The 22,712-nt window shown below is 40.2% G+C and overlaps 1 protein-coding gene across 5 annotated transcripts in view; it reads right to left on the bottom strand.

Moving 5' to 3' along the window:
* Nucleotides 1-252: 252 nt before the first annotated feature.
* The window catches only part of LOC122550867 (CRACD-like protein), a 203,279-nt gene continuing 180,819 nt past the window's right edge, over nt 253-22,712 (bottom strand). For 4 of the 5 annotated variants that reach the window (XM_043692229.2, XM_043692230.2, XM_043692228.2 and 1 more), the window contains exons 9-12: nt 17,995-18,036; nt 14,158-14,345; nt 5,374-5,518; nt 253-3,957 (exon numbers count right to left, since the gene is read on the bottom strand). In XM_043692229.2, coding sequence (XP_043548164.2) covers nt 3,794-3,957; nt 5,374-5,518; nt 14,158-14,345; nt 17,995-18,036 — 539 coding nt within the window. In that variant the 3' untranslated portion in view covers nt 253-3,793. The remainder of the gene's footprint in view (nt 3,958-5,373; nt 5,519-14,157; nt 14,346-17,994; nt 18,037-22,712) is intronic. The other variant, XM_043692227.2, reaches the window with a different exon arrangement.

Genomic DNA, 22,712 nt, shown 5'->3' with positions numbered 1-22,712 from the left:
AAGGTTAGTAGCTTATCAATGTGGGTGTTTTCTATTTTAGTAGACACACTAAGAAAATTTCACATGCCCAACTTCAGTCTTCACTGTAATTCAATACCTAAATATAGCCACAAGAAATTTCTAATGGTCACAATTAGATTTTACTGAGACGTCCAGCGACAACATTGAATTTTCATGTTATCACATCACACAAACATAGCTAGTGGTTGCAAGTGCAATTTTAAATCACTGCATTCAATACAAAGTTCCATATTTTAGATTAGTAAAAAATAGTCTTTTAATTTCCATCATGATTTAATAAGTCGGAGTTCTAACAATATAAAAGTAGGGAGAGGTAGTATAAATTTAGCAACATAAGGGTAAGGCTGTTTAACAGTCTGGTGCATCACACAGTAGTATTAGGTTGAAGCTCATCAGATTGGAGACCTTGCAGCTGTGCCAGCTTTACTGACATCTAATTGGCAAAGTTAGTAAACATAAAAACATCAAATATGCAAAACACACACCCTTATCAAATCACCTATTCACAAATCCTACAGAATCTCACAGGTTTGTCGTTACAGGATATCAAAACAAATACTATAGGACGCTACTGAACAAACTATAATTCCTGAATGGATTTACTATCCTTATAGAATGAAACGTACTTTAATATTCAGTGCATAAGCTGTGTCTTCATTCAGGTGTTTATAAATTAAGGGTACAACCAAACAGTAAGTTCAAAGTTACATGTGGAGATGTGGCAACTTAACAGACTTGGCAATTGCTGTTTGCAATATTAGTGGTCGGACTATTAATTCATTCATACAATATTTCACCATCCACTGTTATAACGGAGATGTCAACCTGTTTGTTTTAAATAGGGTAGAATTTACATTAAATTAGCAGAGAAACATCATGTGAAGCTACTAAGGGTAAAATTGCCTGAGATGCCTCATTGTGGAAGGCTTTGGTTTATTTGAAAATCATTGGTTGATTGCAGATAATTTTCCAATAAAACATTTGCTGCACACTTTACTCCCACATTGCACACTTATTTCAAAGCAACAATTATTTTTAAATGGAGAAGCTCTCCCTATTATTCTCCTAGTTTATCTTCATTGGCTTGTCCGGACCCTGTTGCAAATGCAGCCATGAATTAGCCAGACAATACATTTCTGGGCCTCCTTGCAAATGGAACTCAAAATTAAGATCAGCTTTTGGATTAAACTATTAATTCTTTCTATTTTTTTGCCCTGGAGATGTCTCTGGCTTCAGCTTCACACTGCCTTGTGGTATTGCAGGAGACACTACGAGTGGGGAATCAAACTCTTTCTACCACCACTCCATGGCACTCTGAACCAATACCATGACATTCTGTCATTCAGCCATCATTTCTATGATAGGTCAATCTGATGATGCAATACGGCACTGTACAGACAAAGACAGTACATAGTACATCATGTTTAAACTTCAGGACCAGTCAGACGGATTATATAATTTTATAGCAACCCAGTGCCTTCTTGTGTAAAGCGAAATATGCAATAGAAATTTCTAACATTGACTCCTTGGGGATAAAAAAGCTGCTATTTTCATACTGTAACCCCCTGACTAATATTCACTCTGGAAGATGCCCACTACTTCACTTAAGAGTGAACAACCAGTAAAAAATACATGTACCTGAAGTGCATTATGAGCATTCAAACTTTCTCTGTAGCAATTCACCACACAAAGAGCTGACTGATTTGAACACTCGATCAGCATGAATATACATTACACGACATAATAGAGTCAGGTACTGTGCATGATGCTGTACACAGTCCTCTAAATATTTATACAGGTACAGAAATACATATATGTGTACCAATAGGCAGAAATAGTTGCATTGCTGATAACATGCATATGGTACTGAACACAAGCTAAATGAGTAAAGGAAGCTGCAAAACTCAATTTGTGATTGACAAAAAAAAACTTTCACTGCCTAGTGCAATAATCTCAGGTAAACTGTTCAAAGTTGCATTCTTAACAGTGGGATGTACGGAGTGAAACTATCACCAGATAGATAATAAGCAAGATATGAATCGATGAACTTAAGATACATGGTTTTAGCACTTTTGCAAAGTGCATGCTGTCTATGATTTGCTCCAAAATATTGCAACTCTTTGTACCAATGTAACTGTATCACAGTGAGAGTTAACGTCTGGCAATTTAGGATAATAGTTTGGCAGGTACATCTTTGCATACTAAAGTTTTCACTATATTTGAATATGATAAAATAATTAGAAGATAAAACATATAGTGCAATTTGCATTGTTACAAGTATTTAAATGCAGGCTGGGAAAATATTGTTAGTTTCCTACAAAATTCTTCAAATTACAGAGTTTCCTGTGCAAATGCTCACTCCTCTCTTGTAGGTCTACTCTATTCTGTTATTAACATAATATGCACATTCTCTTACAACGAGGAAGTAACACTGTACCAGTTCAACTGTGGCCTTACAGAATAGGGTGTCAGGCAGCTTACATTTAGTTATATTTAGTAACAGTGCCAAGATTCCAGGAGGTGAATGCTTCACTAACCATACAATACACAGTAAGTGGAACATGCATGGGAGGAACAATTACTTTGGACCTATGGTTCCCAGTGTTTCCCCACCACGAGAAATGTTCCTCACTGCATTGCCAGGTTTGTTCAACATTAACTGATCATTCTGTTATCGTTGTATCATGTGATGATCAGGATTAACTTAGATTGCTTTTCTCATTCAGCAATTCCCATGTTCCTATCCACCGAAGATTCCATTGATCCATGTTCCCAAATATTCTGTTCCAATTTGGATATCCTGATATCAAGCAACACTGCTGAGTAAAGCAGATGCTGCACAAAGACTCAAGAGGATAGACACACACGCACACACACACAGACACAGTCACAAACACACAGGCACACACACAGAGACAGACACACACACTCCGACTTACTTGGAATCAAGAAACAAGTACATAAAACCAAAATTTGAAATGCTAAGCAAACCCAATAACAGATTATATCTATCATGAGAGATATCTGATCAAATGTTAACTTAGGTATCCACAATATATATTTCCCACATTTTACCGAGTCTTTGTATATTTTGTTTGAACAATAATGTAATTAAATTACAGAATGATAAATCATTACAAAATGTTAAGCTAAAATTACAAGCATACAAATAACTTTTTACACCTGATCTAAAACATTTTTTAATGCTCCAGAATTCTCTTTGAAGACAGTAAAACACTTCTGGATCAATTGAAATTAAATGTAGTTGAAAAATGTTTGTCAGAAGGAGCCAACTTTCTTCCCCTTTCTTAGTTTTGCTGAACATACACGCACTCTGTCATAAAGCACCTCCTGTACCGTATACAAATGCAGCAAGTTAATTACAAGCACAATGCTTTAACTACGATCACCTACCAGGGCACAAATAAAATTGACACTTATTTCCTAGACTGGCCCAGTCAAGTGGATCCAAAACATGACATGAAGGAACATGTTCTTGCAATCATCCCGTCAGGAATCTGCGTTGCACTTTTTGTGTGATTACCAGCACTCTCAGCCCCTCACCAGAATTTGTGCCATCAGACATTAGATGTAGTATTCTGAGAAAACCCTACTTTTGAGAAAAAAAACAACAGAACATTAAGTTGACCTACGTTTCATCAACACAGGATTCTAACTTATTGTCAATCAACATTATGGACAATCTATTGTTTGTCCAAAAACTAGCAGCTATGAGGATTCCAGGTATGACTTGAAGGTCTCATGTGGAAGGTTACTTTATTATTTGTGGCATGTCACTCCACGCTTTCGCCTTTTTCTTGGCAAGTTCCATCCACGACGGCTGACTGGATGAGGAAGAAGCTTTATCTTTGTTGTGTTGATCTCTCCAATCTTTGTCATTAGTTTTCTGTGACGATGCCGATGAATGCTTATTTACTGCAAGTAAAGTAACAGTTAATAACAACTTGTATACCTGCCATTAAAAAAGGATATACAGCCATTCACAGAGGCTTACAAGTTTAAACTGCCTTTTTCTATTTAGCTTTTCCCCTGAACAGCCAGTCGGTAGTTCATGTCTGAGAATGGGGAAAACATCAATTATAGACCAAGTGTGGGCCATGAGGTGCAGTGGAAACATTAATCCAGGTCTGTGTCAGTTTTTTTCCTCCAAGGTGATCAAGAGAGGCTTTCAGTAGGATGGTGTGGATGGAAGAACATCCATGGTGATGCAGGAGGAGGAGATGTCTTAAGGTGCCCCTGGCGAGTGAGTTGGAAGTGCAATGGGCAGGTTCGGTTAGTAGTTTGAGAGGATCAGATGGGTAAGACTGTTGAGTGGACATGTTGCATGCAACATTGAGAGTCTTAGTGAGATGGGTGTGCAGTGGCATAGTTAGTGTGAGTGGTGGCTCTGTGGGTGTAAGGGAGCAGAGAGAAGATGGTACTACTTGCCCTTGTGGAATGCAGAATGTCATTCACCTGCTCCCTGCACTGCTGTGTCTTGTGTTTCACCCAGGAGACTTCACTGACCCGAGCAGCTATCTCGCTGTAGGCTGGCTGGGGCAGATGGTGGAGTCTCCTTTGCTGGTCAGCAGGATCCAGCACTGCCCTCCTCTCCGATCACTCTGTCCACCAGCACTTCCAAGTCTCTGTGGGCGAACTGACGAGGTAACTTTCTGTTCTGGGCCAAGACCTGAATGCAGAGGCTCAGTGCCACAGTGTGAGGGACATTTCTTGGCTTGCAACATTTGAGGTGGTGCATAGCTGGGGTTCAAACACAGCGCCAACTCTTGTGTGTCACAATCTCCAAGCAGCGGTGAGTACCTTTGACATGGGTATCATGCAATGAAGTCACTAAGTCATTGATTGTCAATAAATAGAAACAATGTATGAGTGAAAGGGGAAAAGGAAGGAAAATTGCAATAAGTCATGATGCTCATTTAGACAGCCAGCGCAGACATGATGGGCTGACTCACCTCCTTCTCTGCCATAACATTTCTGAAACTTGGCACAGTACAGTCCAGTTGTAATAATTAATGAGATGAAGGGCAGAATATTGCTGTCAGTTACAGCGTACCCGGCACCATGTATCTCATTTAGGAATACAACTTACATAACAATTGAAACATTTTCACAGTATTCACCCTGTCATTCCCCTTGTAAGTTTGAATGTTTCTCCTACTCTCCAGAGAATATGGAGCCAATTTCTCATCCTAGGATAACCCTCTCATCCCAGGGACCAACCTGGTGAAATTTCATTGCTTTGTTTAAGCTCCTTCACAGTGATTCCTGATTGTGCCATGGTCTATTTGTTGAATGCACTGAATAAATGCAACTTGTTGTCTTTGGGTTTACCTGTCACAGGACTGGGAATCGGAGAAACATTCTGGTGAGGCTCCGCCACACTTGACTTCAGCTCCAGTTTGCATTCTTGAGGTTTGCAAGATGATGATGACTTATGGTGATTGCTTTTCAGTTCAGTTGATGACTTTAAGGTCTCCTAATAACGAAAAGGTTGTAAGCTTTTAATGGAATTTGCAGTTTTATACAGGAAATTGTGTACAAAAACATAAAAACAGAAATGTCTTCTGGTATAACGCTATTCAGAACTATGCTGAAAGTCAACTCTTCCTCTCCCCAGACGCTGCCAGGTCTGCTGAGTTATCTCGCATTTTGGCTTTTCTTTAGACATTCCCGCATCAATAGTATTTTGCTTTTGGAGAACTATATTATTGTTGTATTAAAAGAATAAACACTCTCCATAACAAAGAACAAGCAACTATCACCTGAAATCAGTGTGATATAAAGTGCATATTATACTATACTTATATACCTGTGATGTTAATGGCACAGAATGAGGCCAGTTGACCTATTGTGCCCTTGCCAGCCAATAAAGATCTGACTACATTAATCTCATTTTCCAGTTCTTGGTCCACAGACCTGGAGACTATGGCAACGCAAGTGTCTAAATATTGCTTAAATGTTATGAGAGTTTTGATTCAACCACTCTTTCAAGCAATGAGTTTCAGACTCCCACTACCCTCTGAGTGAAAATAATTCTCCTCAACTCTACGCTGAGTCTTCCATCTCATACCTTAAATCTATGCCGCCTGGTTACTGACCCCATAATTAACAGAAAAAGTGCCTTCCTATCCAACCTATCTATGCCCCACATAATCTTACACATCTCTACCATGAATTCTCTGAACTTTGCTGTTCCCAAGGAACACAACTGCAGTCTATCCAAACTTTCCTCATTGCTCAAATACTCCAATCCAGGCCACATCCTGGGAGATCTTCTCTGCAGCCACTCTAGTGCGAACACATCCTTCCTATACTGTGTGACCAGAGCTGCATACAATACTCCAGTCTGGCTAACAAGGGTTTTAAACAGTCGCTGCATAATCGCCTTGCTCTCATACTCTATGCCTTGGCCAATAAAGGCAGGTACCACATATGCCATCGTAACCACACTCTCTACCTGCCCTTCCACTTCCAGGGATCAGTGGATATGCACACCAAAGTCCCTCAGATCTTCACTACTTTCCAGGATCCTATAATTCATAGTGCAATCCCTTGCCTTATTATGCCTGCCCAAGTGTATTATCTAACACCTTTCCAGCTGAATTCCATTTGTCACTGCTCTGTCCAGCTACCCAGTCCACCAATATCCTCCTGCAGCTTACACCTGTCCTCCTCACTGCTCATCTGCAAACGTTTTGATCATACGCCCAACACGTAAGTCCCAATCATTACTGTCCACCACAAACAACAAAGGCCCAACACCAGTTCCTACAGTACCCCACTAGAGTTCCAATCACAGAACCATTCCTCTACCAAATGCTCACAAATTTTGGATTCAATGTACACTATGCCTTTGCCATGGGGTCTTAAACTGCCATGACGGACCCTATCAAAAGCCTTGCTGAAGTTCATGTAGACCACATCAAACACATTACCCTCATCAACATTCTCAGTTACCTCCTCAAAAAAATTCAAACAAGTTTGTCAAACACAACCCTCCATTAACAAATTCTTGCTGATTATCCCAGATTAATCTGTGCCTCCAAGTGCAAATGTATTCTGTCCTTCAGAATTCTTTTTAATAAGTTTCCCACCAGATTGGGTGGCCTGTAATTTCTTGGTCTATCCCTTCCTCCATTTTTAAATAATGGGACAACAATAGCAATCCTCCCACCTTTGATACCTCACCTGCAGCCACAGTGGATTTGTAAATTACTGTCAGGACCCCTGAGAGCTCCTCCCCTGCCTCTCTAACTAGCCTGATACGTCTCTCATCCTGGATAGCATGGTAGCTCAGTGGTTGGCACAGCTGCCTCATAGTGCCAGGGACCCAGGTTTGATTCCAGCCTCGGGGAAACAGTCTGTGTGGAGTTTACATGTTCTCCCCGTGTCTGTGTGGGTTTCCTCTGGGTGATCCGGTTTCCTCCCACAGTCCAAATATGTGCAGGTTGAGTGGATTGGCCATGAGAAATGCAGGGTTACAGGGATAGGGTAAGGAGGTGTGTCTGGGTGGGATGTTCTTCAGAGGGTCGGTGTAGGCTTAATGGGCTGAATGGCCTGCTTCCACGCTGTTGGGATTGTATGATCCTAAGTATAGATTTATCCATTTTTAAGGCTTTTAAACATTCTCGCACTATCTTACTCTCTCTATGGTAATTTTTTTTCTTATTTTTCATTGTCCTCCACCTTGATATCTATACCTGCGTCATCATTTTTCATTGTGAAGACTGACATAAAGCATTCATGGAGGACTGTGCCTGTGGTTTCCAGCTCCACATACACATTACCTCTATAGACCCTAAGGGGTAATGGTTCTGTTATTCTTTATACTATCTATAAAAGAACCCATTGGTGTTTTCCTTTATTCTGCCCACCATTACTTTCTTATGCACTCTCTTTGCTTTTGTAATTTCCTCTTTCATGTTCTTCCTGTACTTTACGGTAGCGCCTCTGCCATATTGAGTCCTCAGTAAATGTCATAAGCTTCTCCACTTTTTAAAATCCTAACCTTTAACATCCAGGCTCCTTCAGTCTTGGTCTCACCCCTGTCTTAACAGAAATGTATTTGCCTGTACTCTCGCTAATTTCTCCACAAATGCCTCTCACTACTTAGACAGTTTTATGTGCAAGTAGCTGTTTCTAGTCCACTGAGCCAAATCAAATCTTAGCAAAATTTGCCTTTCCCCCAAATTAGAACCTTTTATTCCTGCTCCATCTTTATCATTCTCCATAAACTATTCTAAACTTAAGGGGTTATAATCACTGTCTACTGATGCGCGTTCCACCTACCCAGTCTGATTTCGAATCTTAGATCCAGAACTACCTGCTTGTTTTGATTTCTATATATTAGTTAAAAACGTTCCATTGGATGCAATCTAAGAATTTTGCTCCCTCCTTACATAAATCTATCCCAGTTAATATTTGGTTCTTAAAAACTCCTATTACTGTTTTCTTATTTTTACACTCCTTTGAAATTTGATTACATATTTGATCCTCTGTTTCTTCCTGATTCGGCAGCAAGAGTATACACCTAAGTGTGTGTTTGCCCATTTAGTGTTTTTGGTTTCTACCTATATGGCCTCTTTTATGTGACTAATATCCATGGACCACATGCTCTTTTACAATAGTTATCACAGCAATGTTAAACAAATGCATTAAGTGTTCATACAGCACTACTTCATCCAGTAGTGTCTATTCTTAACTTCAGAATCTAGAGGCTGCATGATGACCAGGATTTCTACGTTCAATGTGATTAGGCATTTATTAAAAGAAAGGACTTGCTGTGTATTAGATTCTTGACCATTCTCCCATCAGGCTCTCCCTGTCTACATCAAGTTATAATGCCCTGTGACACAGCACCCCTGAACAAAACATAAACATACAGATAACATATTCTGTTTGTAAGCAACCTGCAAGGAATCAAACACTTAAGGATAGGTGGAGAGCCACCATAGGACAATAATAAGCCTGCATGAGAGATAATGGTGAAAGTTAGGAAGTTTCATGAGCAGATCATCATGAGGTGGAGGAATGACCTCAGTTGGTGGGATCATCCATAACGTCCTGTAAGGTGTGTGTGTGCGTGCGCGTGCCTTTTGCATGAATACATCATTAATCCCACATACCAAATGGTCTCTCAACATCTAATTAAGGATTAAAGCAAAGTCACATTAATTTGTTGGTATTTCTGGAGGCAACTTTTTTAAACAGTATGAGAGGTAGTCCCTGGAGTGATGAAGGGGATTTGTTTGCATTGTGAGAGTTTTACAGTTGGACAGATAAAATACTAAAAAGCATTATTTGATTTAAAAGAATTAGGAATACTTTTTTTTTTGCTTAGGTGGAAACCTGAGAGTTTGTAATGCTTTGTGGTTTCAGCTAAAAAAGTCATGTTTGGAGTTAGAAGTAATTACAGTTTCTCCTGAAGAAAGGAGATAGTTCAGAACAGTTAGGAAATTGGTAACCTCAGTGTAAGGGTTTTAGTTGAACATTCTGACCAGGTGTGTTTAGTTAGAACCCTGAAGGGATTATTTGAAGCTGAGAATGTATAAGATAAGTTGTGTGAGCCATCAAGAAAAAGGCTATTAAACTCTTAAGATCAGGAATCAAAAGATTCAAACAAGTCAAACCTACAAAAGTGAGAGAGAAGGAAATTCTCTCTGTTATTTGGATACTGTAAAATGATGCTGTTGGGATACATGGGATTATCTTTTACTGTGCGCTTTGAATCTTTTCACTTATAAAGTAAATAGTTTGGTTTACTCTATTTCTGTTTTATTTAATTTTGCATAATAAACTTTTGGTTTATTGTTAAATCCAAATCTGCAGCATTGCGGACTTGTGATTCTGTGAAAGCCCACCTTGTTAAATAAAATAAAAGTAAACTATGATCTAAGAAACTAGATTTCAGTCCAAGACTTGACACCCAAAATAACATCAGCTGGGATCATAACAATAACTAGAAGAAATGCATTTGCACAGCCCAAAGCCATTCTGCAGTATAAAGGTAGAACACTCTCCTTCTAAAACTTATAGTTCCTTGATACTGTGAAAGTTCAGAGCCTGATAATAATGGTCAATCACCTTGAGATAACCAGGTTGTATTAATCATGTTCATTTAATATAATATCATAGAAAAATCATATAAGAATAACAGTGCTATAATAATAGTCTTTATTATGTTCAGGCTTCCTGTTTAAACTACCTGGGCTACAATCACACAGATGTTATTGAAAGGCTAACAACCATTTGTGATGATAAGAGATCCCAGTTGATGATAATAGTTGGACACATTAGATTCCGGAATGAAACCTGTCTTGATAGGTCAGATGTTTAATTTTTATAGTTGGTTATTATGGTAGTTAATCACTGAAATGTATTCACATAAATCTGCAGATTTTCTTTAACAACAGAACACAAATGTGTTAAACAAACAGCATAAAAACATCAAAGCTATATATAAACATAAGACAATTAGGAAAATTTTAACAAAAAAAATGAAAAAAATTTCAACTTGTCCTTCAGCCCTTTACTCCATTCCAGAGAAATTTTACTCTGATTTTAATGGTAAACTTTTGTTAACTAACTTCACCCTCTGTGTTTTTCCTTGGGACTGTGGAAACAGTTTCACGATCCCTTTCCAAGGCCTCTGGCATAAATCTTTCATAAATCTGATGGTCTAAACTTTTTAAAGTTTAACAACTTGACAATTTCAATCCAAGCTATTAAAATGCAGAAGCTCCATAAATGAAAACACTTTGGCTCCCCTAAAATGTACGTCTTGTTTGGAACAAGCTTGAAGGGCCGAATGGGTCACTCCTGCTAAAGAAACTGTCCTCTTTTCTGATCCGAGCTCTCAGTTTTTCTGAACTGAGACCTTGAGCCTCCTATTCTGAAGTCAAAACTAATCTAATGGCTTTCTGGTCCGTTGTAAATTCAGCAGTGAAAACCTTATATCTATTATCAGTGTAGGGGTCCTATCAGGCAGTGACTGTAGTCCCTTGATTTCCTGGCATTGACGTACTTAGTGCACTCTTCCAAATTGCTTTCTGACCTGTTTAAAAAATGACCTTCATAGAGCTGACTCATATCCATCTATTTCTCATTTAAATCCAAATTCCAAAACACAACATATCGTATTTCCGTCACAGTTGAATTAGTAATTACAGGAGGAAGTGCACAAACGCTGCTCATTTCATTACTGTGGGAAATAAGGCCTACTTTTCAACCACTCCCTTCAACTGCTTGGCAACAGTTGATGTAAATCATATTCCTCCCACATAGTGTTCCTAATTATAAGCTCTATTTAGGTGTCAGTAAATAATTGTGCTGTAACAAATTGTGCAGTATAAATGAGAGCTGCATTCTTCAATTGACTACCAACCTCAGGCTGCTTTTCATTAAAAATTATTGTTAGGAAGCCAGAATCCCTAGTTTAGTGAAAACAAGTCTTTTGATATGCTGAAAAGTTCAAGGAGGAAAGGATATTAATCTTACTGTCCTCATTACATTCTGCTGCAGCGGTGCCTCAAAGCCTGGGAGACACACATGTACTCCTGAAAATGTTAAACATTTGAATCTTGTTGGGCTGACACTTGCAAACAGTCTCTGTTTGCCAGAAGTTAATCTTGCTTGAGCTGCTCAGTTTATAAAGATCAGCAGTGTTGGAAATATTTTGACTCTGTGATGAATTATTAAAACCTTGCCAAATCTTAAATCACTGTCGTGTGGATGGATTTCCACTCTGCTGCAAATTGACAGTAGCACTGACTTTATCTCTTTGCATGGCAGATATCTTTTTGTGGGGAGCATAAATTAATGGGCATGTCTGGAGTAGGCTTCACTTTTAATTGATAGCAGCCGCATAAATGAGGTCAATATAGTCAACTCAAATTACCACGATGCCAAGACTGGTCAGATTTGATAGCACTCCTACTGTCTGGGTTATGGGTCCTTTTAGTTTCTAATGATAAGTGGTACACGTTGAAAAGGCAAAGAACATTTGGGAGGTACTGTAAGAGGTGTATAAATATAATGCATGCACAGAATATACCCATTCGCTGCCATTTGTTTACAGTATATGGGCATTTGTTGCCCATTCTTGAATGCCCTTGCTCAGAGGGCAGCTAAGAGTTAACCACATTTTGACAATAAAAGCTAAATACTATGGATGCTGGAATTCAAAAACAAACACAGAAATTGCTGAACAACCTCAGCAGGTCTGGCAGCATCTGTGGAGAAAGCAATGGAGTTAACACTTCAAGTCAGGTATGACTCTTCTTCAGACTCTCCTGAACAAGACTCAAACCAGATTCAAAACATTAATTCTACATCTCTCTTCACAGATGCTGCCAGACATTGCAAGTGAAATGTAGGCCAGCTGGGGTAAGAATGGCTGATTTCCTTCTCTATAGTGCAACAGTGAACCAAATGGGCCTCCACAACAATCAATGTTAGTTGTTGATTATCATAAATATTAGCTTTGCTTTTGAGATGCACGAATTAAATTCAAATTTGATGAATTGTCATGGTGGGATTTGAACCCATGTTCGAGAGCTTTGGCCTTTGCAGTGGATCACTATGTAACATTAGCACACGCCAGTCTGCTTCATTCATTGTTTGACTTAATCTATGAACATATAAAATGGGGTGGTTAAGACCATCTTATCCACAAAGTTTATCCCATACAAATCCCGTGCAGTCATTCTCATAGTTGTTTTCTTCACAACCCTGTCATTTAACAACCTTTAATCATCTTTCATGGGAGGATAGCATCATTGCTTAGAACAGGTTCTTCTATTTATATCAGGATCTGCTTCTGCATTTATCTTTTGAATTTACATTTTAAATAAAATGAATTAAAGATTAGAAAGTCTGTGTATGCATGGCTCAGTCTATTTGTGCACATTATTAGATGAGGAGAAATGACCACTTTATGCTGACGAGAGCAGTAAAATTACTGGTTCCTACAGGAAAACATGCATTTATAAGCATCTCGGGAACCTGGTTCTCTGTCTAAAATGTAAAACGAAGGAATATAATTGAAATGACAACTGCTGTTTACCCATAAGGAATAATTTTATAAGTATGAGCTGATGGTGAGAAACCTTGCCTATTCCTTTTTTAATGTTGGTCAAAATGTTCTTATGGTGTTGTTGAAAAAAGGTACATTTTGTCAAAGCTTTTCATCTTGCTCTCATCAGAACAACTTGCAAGAACACCAATTTAAGGGGCAAACCAACATATCCACTGTACCTAGAGGAAAGTCTAATCAGACAAGATTTATTTCCTACTGGTTAATCTTTATATGACTAGCTTTGATGTTCTCTAATTCATTTATCATGAGGGGCATGGATAGGGCGAATAAGTAAGGTCTTGTTCCTATGGTGGGGGAATCCAAAATTTGAGGGTATTGGTTTAAGGTGAGAGGATAAAGATTTAAAAGGTACCTGAGGAATAACTTTTTCACATAAGAGGGTGATGTGTGTATGGAACCAGCTGCCGGAGCAAGTGGTGGATGTGGGTACGATTACAACATTTAAAAAGTATCTGGATGGATACCTGAATAGAAAAGGGTTTGGAGGGATATGGGCCAAATTCTGGCAAATGGGACTTGTCAGATTGGGATGTCTGGTTGGCATGGATGAGTTAGACCGAAGAGTCTGTTTCCATGCTGTATGACTCTGTGACTTGCATTAAACATTTAAAGTTTTCATATCAGAAATACAATTTTAATAATCACTTTCTCACCTACATTAGGCAGAATTCCTGATAGGAATATTCAAACTGAGCTTAATTGGTTTGAATTCTTTTTTAGTGTGGTACATTGCTCATTATTGTTCATATTATATTTAAACAGTCATTCAATTGGAACCAAGAACTGAAAACAAAATCACAACATGCAAAACTTTAGGAGTCCAGAATTCAACATCATGGCCACAGATTCCTAACAAGAAACTTTTATAGTATTGATTTTGTCCTTAAGATTAATGAAGAACATCAGTCTAATCTTTATTTGGTGTACCGAACCAATTTCAGAATGGAGTGATTGATGAGCAGTATAATGTGGTGTGTATATAAAAAAGGAATGAAGGAGACAGCACTACACAACTTTACCTTATCCACTCCTTTACCATCGGCAGTAGCTTTGGTTTCCTGGGCTGGCATTTTATCTTGCTTGCCAAAATGCTGCACCTGATACCCTTTCTGCTTTTGCCTAGCCATGGTGACCCAAGCTGGCACAGAAGAAGCTTCAGTGGATGATCCATTGTCTTGGATGTGTTTGTCAAAAAGTTGCCCTTTTTCTGTGGAAAGACAACAAAGTCAACCAATTCCTGTACTAACCCTGTGTACAAGAGAATGTTGGTGAATGAAGAACCATATAAATACAGACAATTGAAAGAATATAAATGTCAAAATAGTTCTGATTCTTTGGATTTATTTCATTGCCACCAATTTTGTACTTATAATCATGTTGACTGACATTACATTGGAAGCTATGTTGATTAGCAAAGCATTGGCTGAGTGTGTTGCAGGGTCATAGTGACAAATTTCAACCAGTTCCGAGATGATCTGGGCCATATATATCTGAGGCCCACCCATAATCAATTGCATGTTATGGTATGAGTCTATTTGAGACATCAAATTGTGTCAAAGGTCATACTTTATTATGACAAGAACAATGAAAAGGCTTGGAAGAACTGATGAAAAGTCATTACCCTGAAATGTAAACACCGTTTCTCTCTAGAGATGCTGCCTAACCTGCTGAATGTTTCCACTTTGTTCTTGTTTTCAGCATCTGCAGTATTTTTATTTTCAATCCATTTTACCCTCCGCTTTATCAATGCACATCAACAGAGGGCAGTAGTGAGAAGTGACTGAGGAGGATTCTGGGAGAAAATGGCTTGCTCATCATAACCAAGAAGGGGACAGCGGAGGGCCTAGTGTCAATCTATAGGAAAGAGTGTAGACATGGCAGGAGAATGGGTGACTTCGTCAAAAGGAAAGGAGACAGAAGGTCCAGGAAACTAAAAACTCCTTGGAGATGTCTAACACTATGAAATTTTCAATACCTATATAGTTAGCAATACAACTGAGTTCATAGAATCCCTCCAATGTTTGGGGTGGCACGGTGGCTCAATGGTTAGCACTGCTGCCTCACAGCACCAGGGACCCAGGTTTGATTCCCGCCTTGGGTGACTGTCTGTGTGGAGTTTGCACATTCTCCCCGTGTCTGCGTGGGTTTCCTCCCACTATCCAAAGATTGGCAGGTTAGGTGAATTAGGCAAAAGTGAGGGCTGCAGATGCTGAAGATCAGACTCTAGATTAGAGTGGTGCTGGAAAAGCACAGCAGGTCAGGCAGCATCCGAGGAGCAGGAAAATCGATGTTTCGGGCAAAAGCCCTTCATCAGGAATGAAGCTAGGTTAGATGAATTGGCCATTAGTCAGGGGTAAATATAGGGTTTCTCATCGGATGGTCGGTGTGGACTTGTTGAACCGAAGGGCCTATTTCCATACTGTAGGGAATCTAAAAAAATGTAGAAACAGGCTATTTGGCCCAGCAAGTCCACACTGACCCACCAAAGACTAACCTACCTAGACCCATTCCTCTACATTTTCCCGTGACTAATGCACCTAACCTACACATCCCTGAACACTATGGGCAATTTAGCACAGCCAGTTCACCTAACCAGCACATCTATGGATAGTGGGAGAAAACCCAGGAAGAATGTACAAACTCCGCACAGATAGTCACCCAAGGCTGGAATCAAACTCGGGTCCTTGGCTTGGTGAGGCAACAGTGTTAACCACTGAGCCACCGTACCAGGTTAGGGGTGGATGACTTTGAGGGAAAACCACAAAATCATGGTGCCCAAAGCTTTTCCATTTAAATAGTAATCAGCTCATCTATTCTTCTTGTCAAAATGGGTAAGGGAATTAAAGAATGGGATGTGTAAGGTGCGCATAAGGAGGAATAGCTGCGAAAGCAAAAAGTAATTTTTCAAAACTATTTCTTGTAATTTGAGCATCACCTGCAGGACCTGGATTTGTTGCCCATTTCTAACTGCCCTTGAAAAGTCACCATGAGGTGGTGGTGCTGGTGTTGGAACTGGGGTGGACAAAGTCAGAAGTCACATGACACCAGGTCATAGTTCAACAAGTGACTTCACCTGTTGAAGGAGCAGTGCTCGGAAAGATTGAGATTTCAATAAAACCTATTGGACTATAACCTGATGTCGTGTGACTTCTGAGCTTGAAAGGTGGCAGCGAAATGCCCTCTTGGGTCAGTGCAGACCATATGGCATACATACATCCACATGCTATGAGGCAAGGAATAAGGCAGAGCACAAACAAGGAAATGCTGTGTGGGAATCAGTTCTGTTCAGGCTATGGGAACATTATCTGTGGACTGCAACCAGCCAACATTAAGCAATGCAGAATGTAATGTCTTATGTGATATTCTGGAATGTTGCTCATTTATTTTGAGCAGAGGAGCAAATGAGAAGGACAATGTTTGTAAATAAAAAAAAAGTTAATTATTCATCTCCCTCATGTAGAATACATGAGCAGACAGTGCAGTAGTGGGTCAAACTCTTGAAAACACTCCCTCGTATTGCACAGTCTGTACTAAGGATTGGGCACAGGAGAACAAGTGGCCTGTTATCAGTCGGCCTTTCTAGAACTGTACATGTTTGTGCTACATCCTCTACTTACAGTCTGTGGCTGTGTTTGGCAGGTTTCCCATTCATCTGTCACACCTACTGGCCAATTGGTACCACTTACTGTCAACCACATCAAAATTATTTTTATGGCCCTAATATATTGTTGCCAGCATTTAAAATGGGTACCAGAAATGTTTTTTTCTCTGGAATTGTGCAGCGTCCATTTGGAAAAAGTGAGGACTGCAGATACTGGAGACCAGAGTTGAAAAGTGTGGTGCTGGAAAAGCACAGCGGGCCAGGCAGCATCCGAGGAGCAGGAGAATCGACGTTTCGGGCATAAGCCCTTCTTCAGGAATGAGCCTCATTCCTGAAGAAGGGCTTATGCCCGAAACGTCGATTCTCCTGCTCCTCGGATGCTGCCTGGCCTGCTGAGCTTTTCCAGCACCACACTTTTCAACTCCAGCGTCCATTTGTACAATTATTGAAGAGACAATCATATAGTTGTTTTACCCCTTAGAATGATGAGCATGAGTTTCCCTGGGAAGTTAAACTTACTTCATTTAATGTACTGTTTTGCTTCCTCAGCGTAAACATTTGATCAATCAGTTTGCACTCAATTAGGGAGCGTTAGCGTTTATAATAAATGGCACAAATTATGAGGATACATTATGCTAATCTCCTAGAAGGTTGTAGCAAAGAAATAAAAGATAATTGGCCCATTAAGAATTGTTTGCACATGAGAGATAAAGTTTAATCCCAATTTGCAGCTCAGTCCCCATATTCTGAAGTTCCCCTTTTTAAAATGATTTTCTGTCTGCTTTAATGACTGTTTGCTGTAGAGTATGCCACTTTCTGTGCATGAGAGTCAGCTTTTGTCACGGATTAGTCAACTCCCTGACTGGTCTGTCCAATCTTCACACAGCAATTACATTTTATTTTGCTAAACGCATCCGTCTTACTTATAACTTGTTATCTCATTTTTCCACATTGCTTCTCAAAAATAGTGCATTCAAAAGCAAAATAAATGAATACATTTTGAAAATTCGGCTTTCTGATGAATTGTGTGCAGCAAGGCTTTACTTCTCAGAAACATGCATTATAATAGGATTAATAAAGTGAATAAATCATCGCATAACCAAATTTTAAAAGTTGATTCAATCAGGTTAATTAGTCCTATTGTACAATGGAATTTAGATTTTAAACTTTTATTTCAGAACCCCCAAAATTGTGTGTAAATCTGGCCAGAAATTAATGGCAAACAATTAGCAGCTCTGCACTTTTATACTTCTACCTTCTTCGGAATGATCATCTTGTAAAACTTCAGCAGATTTCTCTGGAAGAAATTAAATCGATTAACCCAATAAGTTGTTAAAATACCCAAATTATTAACCACGTTAAATCCCATCTTTCCTTGTTTGAAAACATGCAGCACCCCAGAGTCTAAGACGATTCTGGGCCTAGATTAGCCCTAGTGCACAACCAAACTGCCATGGAATTTTAACTAGAGTGTGCACCACAGGACGCTGTGCTCAGTAAAGCCTACTGGAAGGAAGATGCCAAAGTATATGGAATTTACTAACCCACAGAATTTAACCCAAGACCATAATAATATTTCATCCCACATATGCTTATTTAGCTTTGCATTGAAATGTATCCACACCTCAAATACCGCTCCATGTAAACGATCTTTTAGATCAAAAAGAGAAAATGTTGCCTTAGACTTAAAACATGCTATTCCAGGCTCCTTACACTCCTCCTACTCTGCACTGCAATCCTCGTCAGCCCTCCCTTATGAAAAGTCACAGACATGAATTAGTACCTCTTGTCCAGATTTAATGATGGATACACCAATTGTGGGAACAGGCACCTTTCGGGGATACATGACTCCCCTCCCCTCACTGCCAAGAAAACTCAGTGGATCAAGCTTCAATCAACCACTAGAAAGCTCGCTGGAGATTTTCTTGTTGAATCACTGGCCTCAATAATGAAGTCTCACCCTCCCAGAGATCGTCACTGGAGACCCAAACTTTATGGGCTTAAATAGCACGAAGCTAATTGACTGTCTTTGCAGGGAGAGGAGTTTCATTGACAACCATCCTCTTGCTCCGCCCGCTCCCCCATTCCTGCTCCTGCTTGGTCCATATTGAGGCTAACTGAGCCAACTCCACTTCAAACCGTGAAGGCAGGTCACCCCATTCTCCTGGGAAACCAGACACTTTTGCTTTCCTGCAGGGACAGCAAGTGATTGAGTAGGTGGTGGTGCGATCTTTAAATGACTGGCAATAGACAACTTAAGGGGCTTAATCGGTGGCAGGTCAAGAGGTTGCTCATGGACCTTTCTACCTAGCACTTAGTTGCTGAGGTGGCAAGACAGGGATGAATACCTTCTCCAGGGTCGTCTTGCTCAATTATGTGCCCTCCTCACCAACATCTTTGCCACCTCCAGGAAGCGGATAGTACACACTCTTTGCTTGCTCTCCACAGATGCTGGAAAATGTGAAACATCCCATAAAATGACTATTTGACCCACATGAATATTAATGAGGCCTGGAGCTTGGAACATAATGTGGCTTCCATTGGCATAACAGATTGCATAGGTCAATTGTGAAGAAGAATTAACACTTATCCCTCTGCAACCAGAATACCGGAAGAGGTACTCACTGTACTCACTGTATACCCATGACTGCGTCACCAAATACCAGACAATGCCATTTACAAGTTTGCTGATGACACCACCATAGTCGGTCGAATTTCAAATGGCAACAAAACAGACTACAGACGGGAGATGGAAGATCTGGAAAAATGATGCACTGAGAACAACCTCACTCTCAATGCCGGCAAAACCAAAGAACTCATTATTGACTTTTGGTGGGATGTTACTTATGCCCCCTACACACTAACAGCACAGAGGTGGAATGAGTGGAGAGTGTCAAGCTCCTGGGAGTGGTCATCCACAACCAGCTTTCTTGGACTCTTCATGTGGTTACAGAGGCCCAACAACATCTTTTCTTCCTCAGGCAGCTGAGGAAATTTGGCATGACGGCGAATACCCTTGCTAACATTTATAAGTGCGCCATCGAAAGCATTCTGTCTGAATGTATCACTACCTGGTATGGCAACTGTACCCCCATTCAAGATCAGAGATGGTTACAGAGAGTGGTGAATTCAGCCCGGACAATCACAAACCTCCCATCAATAGAATCCATCTACCAGGCCCGCTGTCAAGGAAAGGCTACCAGCATTCTCAAAGATCCATCTCACCCTGGCAATGTTTTTCTACAACCTCTACCATTGGGGAGAAAGTACACAAGCCTGAACACAGACACCAGCCAGTTTCGAAACAGTTTCTAACCTACTCTTTTAGAATACTGAATGGACTCACAAACTCTTAACATGCGCCTGTACCTGTGTTTCTGTTTGTGCCTCTGTTTACCTACTATTTACTTATCAATGCTATTTAACTTTGTGATCTGCCTTCATTGCTTGCAAGACAAAGCTTTTCACTGTGCCTCGGTACGCGTGACAATAAATTCAATTCAATTCAGGTAATGAGCCTGTAATGTTGTTGATTGGTCCTTGTCACATTGTAACACTGTTTCCTGCTATCCATATTGCACTGCAGCATCCATTTTCAACACCGGGTCTAACACTGTTGCTGGGAATTAGCTGCTCTTTATGGTAACAGGCCAAGGCCCCTTTGCCTTGTTGGACAGCTGATTCCTGCCAGGTTTCAGGACTTGAAATGATAACTATATTGCTCTCTTCACAGATGCTGTTAGACCTGCCAAGTTTCTCCAGCACGTTCTGTTTTTGTTTGTGGAAAATTACCTTCTATAGATCATTCAGATCCCTCATGAAACATGCAACACTGGGGCCTGGGAATTTGTACTGAAATGAAGCTGGTAGTCTGATGAAGAAAATGATACAAACTGAAGCCACAACTTTATGTTTTGAGAGAATTATTTAAGGAAGTATAAAACTTCATAGGATTACAATCTGAACACACAGCAATTCAAGTCAAAACAACAGCACTGAGATGAAGAGAGGAAATAGAAACGATTTTGAGGCAGAAGGGATGAAATAGGAAGCAGAAGGGATACGTTTCAGATGATACTGATAATGCCACCAATAGCAATGCAGAGAGATAAGACTTACACCATAAAAGTCAGAGAGCAACCTCCCATGAGGCCTACTGAGATATATTAATTCCACTCTCATTAATCAAAGTGTCACAAAACTGAGCATAATGCTTTTTCAAAAAGCAGCAATGCTCAGATAAAGCATTAAACGACCTGTTTGGGGATGAGAGAGGTTTCTGTTAAGCTCTGTTCCATGGAACTGAATAAGTTGTTGAAATGTAGCCAAGTGCGACATCTTTTCAATCACACAGTTTTAATAAAAGGTGATTGATCTATACTTCATTGTTCAATGTTCTCTTTATCTTCTGTCACTAACCTAGTTTAAGATATACAACTTTTGGTTAATTGTGTTTCTTTTCAAAACTGTAAAAAGCTCTACATTTCCACCTTAGTACAAGATTTTAAAGTTTTTCAGATAATAGAAAAATAAATTGACAGCAACAATCATTTGGAAAGTTGGATGAGTCTTTCCACACTATTTGCATATTAAAAAGCAAGGAACTTTCTCCACTCTACGTCTCCTCCTGCTTTTCACTGGCTGACAGACAGTATCGGAAACATACTCTACAAAGCTCATTCCAAATGGTGATCTTGAAATAGTCAGTTGAAGCTAAGAGGGGGACCCAAACCCCTGCCTCCTCTAGCCCCTCTTAGTTGCTCAACTTCAAGGGCACAGGCACAGCTGTGATTCTATCAAATTCAAATGCTTTGCTGATGGTGGGTGGCACAGTGGCTCAGTGGTTAGCACTGCTACCTCAAAGTGCCAGGGCCTGGGTTCGATTCCAGCCTCGGGCGACTGTGTGGAGTTTGCACGTTCTCCCCATGTCTGCGTGGATTTCCTCTGGATGCTTTGGTTTCCTCCCACAATCCAACGATTAGTGTATGATGCAGATATGATGCAGAGCTGGGCTGAGGAGTGGCAGATGGAGTTCAACCCTGCCAAGTGTGAGGTTGTCCATTTTGGAAGAACAAATAAGAATGCGGAATACAGGGTTAATGGTAGGGTTCTAAGTCAGGTGGAGGAACAGAGGGATCTTGGGGTCTATGTACATAGATCTTTGAAGGTTGCCACTCAGGTGGATAGAGTTTGTAAGAAGGCCTATGGAGTATTATCGTTCATTAGCAGAGGGATTGAATTCAAGAGTCGTGAAGTGATGTTGCAACTGTACAGGACTTTGGTTAGGCCACAGTTGGAGTACTGTGTGCAGTTCTGGTTGCCTCACTTTAGGAAAGATGTGGAAGCTTTGGAGAGGGTGCAGAGAAGATTTACCAGGATGTTGCCTGGAATGGAGAGGAAGTCGTACGAGGATAGGTTGAGAGTTCTCGGCCTTTTCTCGTTGGAACGGCGAAGGATGAGGGGTGACTTGATAGAGGTTTATAAGATGATCAGAGGAATAGATAGAGTAGACAGTCAGAAACTTTTTCCTCGGGTACAACAGAGTGTTACAAGGGGACATAAATTTAAGGTGAAGGGTGGAAGGTATAGGGGAGATCTCAGGGGTGGGTTCTTTACCCAGCGAGTGGTGGGGGCATGGAATGCGCTGCCCGTGGGAGTGGTAGAGTCGGAATCATTGGCGACCTTTAAGCGACATTTGGATAGGTACATGGATGGGTACTTAATCTAGGTTAGAAGTTCGGCACAACATCGTGGGCCAAAGGGCCTGTTCTGTGCTGTATTGTTCTATGTTCTAGTGTAGGTTAGGTGAATTGGCCATGCTAATCTGCCCATGGTGTTCAGGGACATGTAGGTGAGGTGCATTAGTCAGTGGTAAATGTAGAGTAATACGGTAGGAGAATGGGTCTGGGTGGGTTACTCTTTGGAGGGTTGATGCGGACTTGTCGGGCCAAATTACCTGTTTCCACACTATAG

This window comes from Chiloscyllium plagiosum, unplaced genomic scaffold (assembly GCF_037043375.1).
Source record: "Chiloscyllium plagiosum isolate Xiang-an unplaced genomic scaffold, Cpla_swu_hap1 HiC_scaffold_6, whole genome shotgun sequence".
NCBI lineage: Eukaryota > Metazoa > Chordata > Chondrichthyes > Orectolobiformes > Hemiscylliidae > Chiloscyllium > Chiloscyllium plagiosum.
Note: the sequence above shows the minus strand (reverse complement) of the source record. Positions and strands in the feature narration are given on the sequence as shown.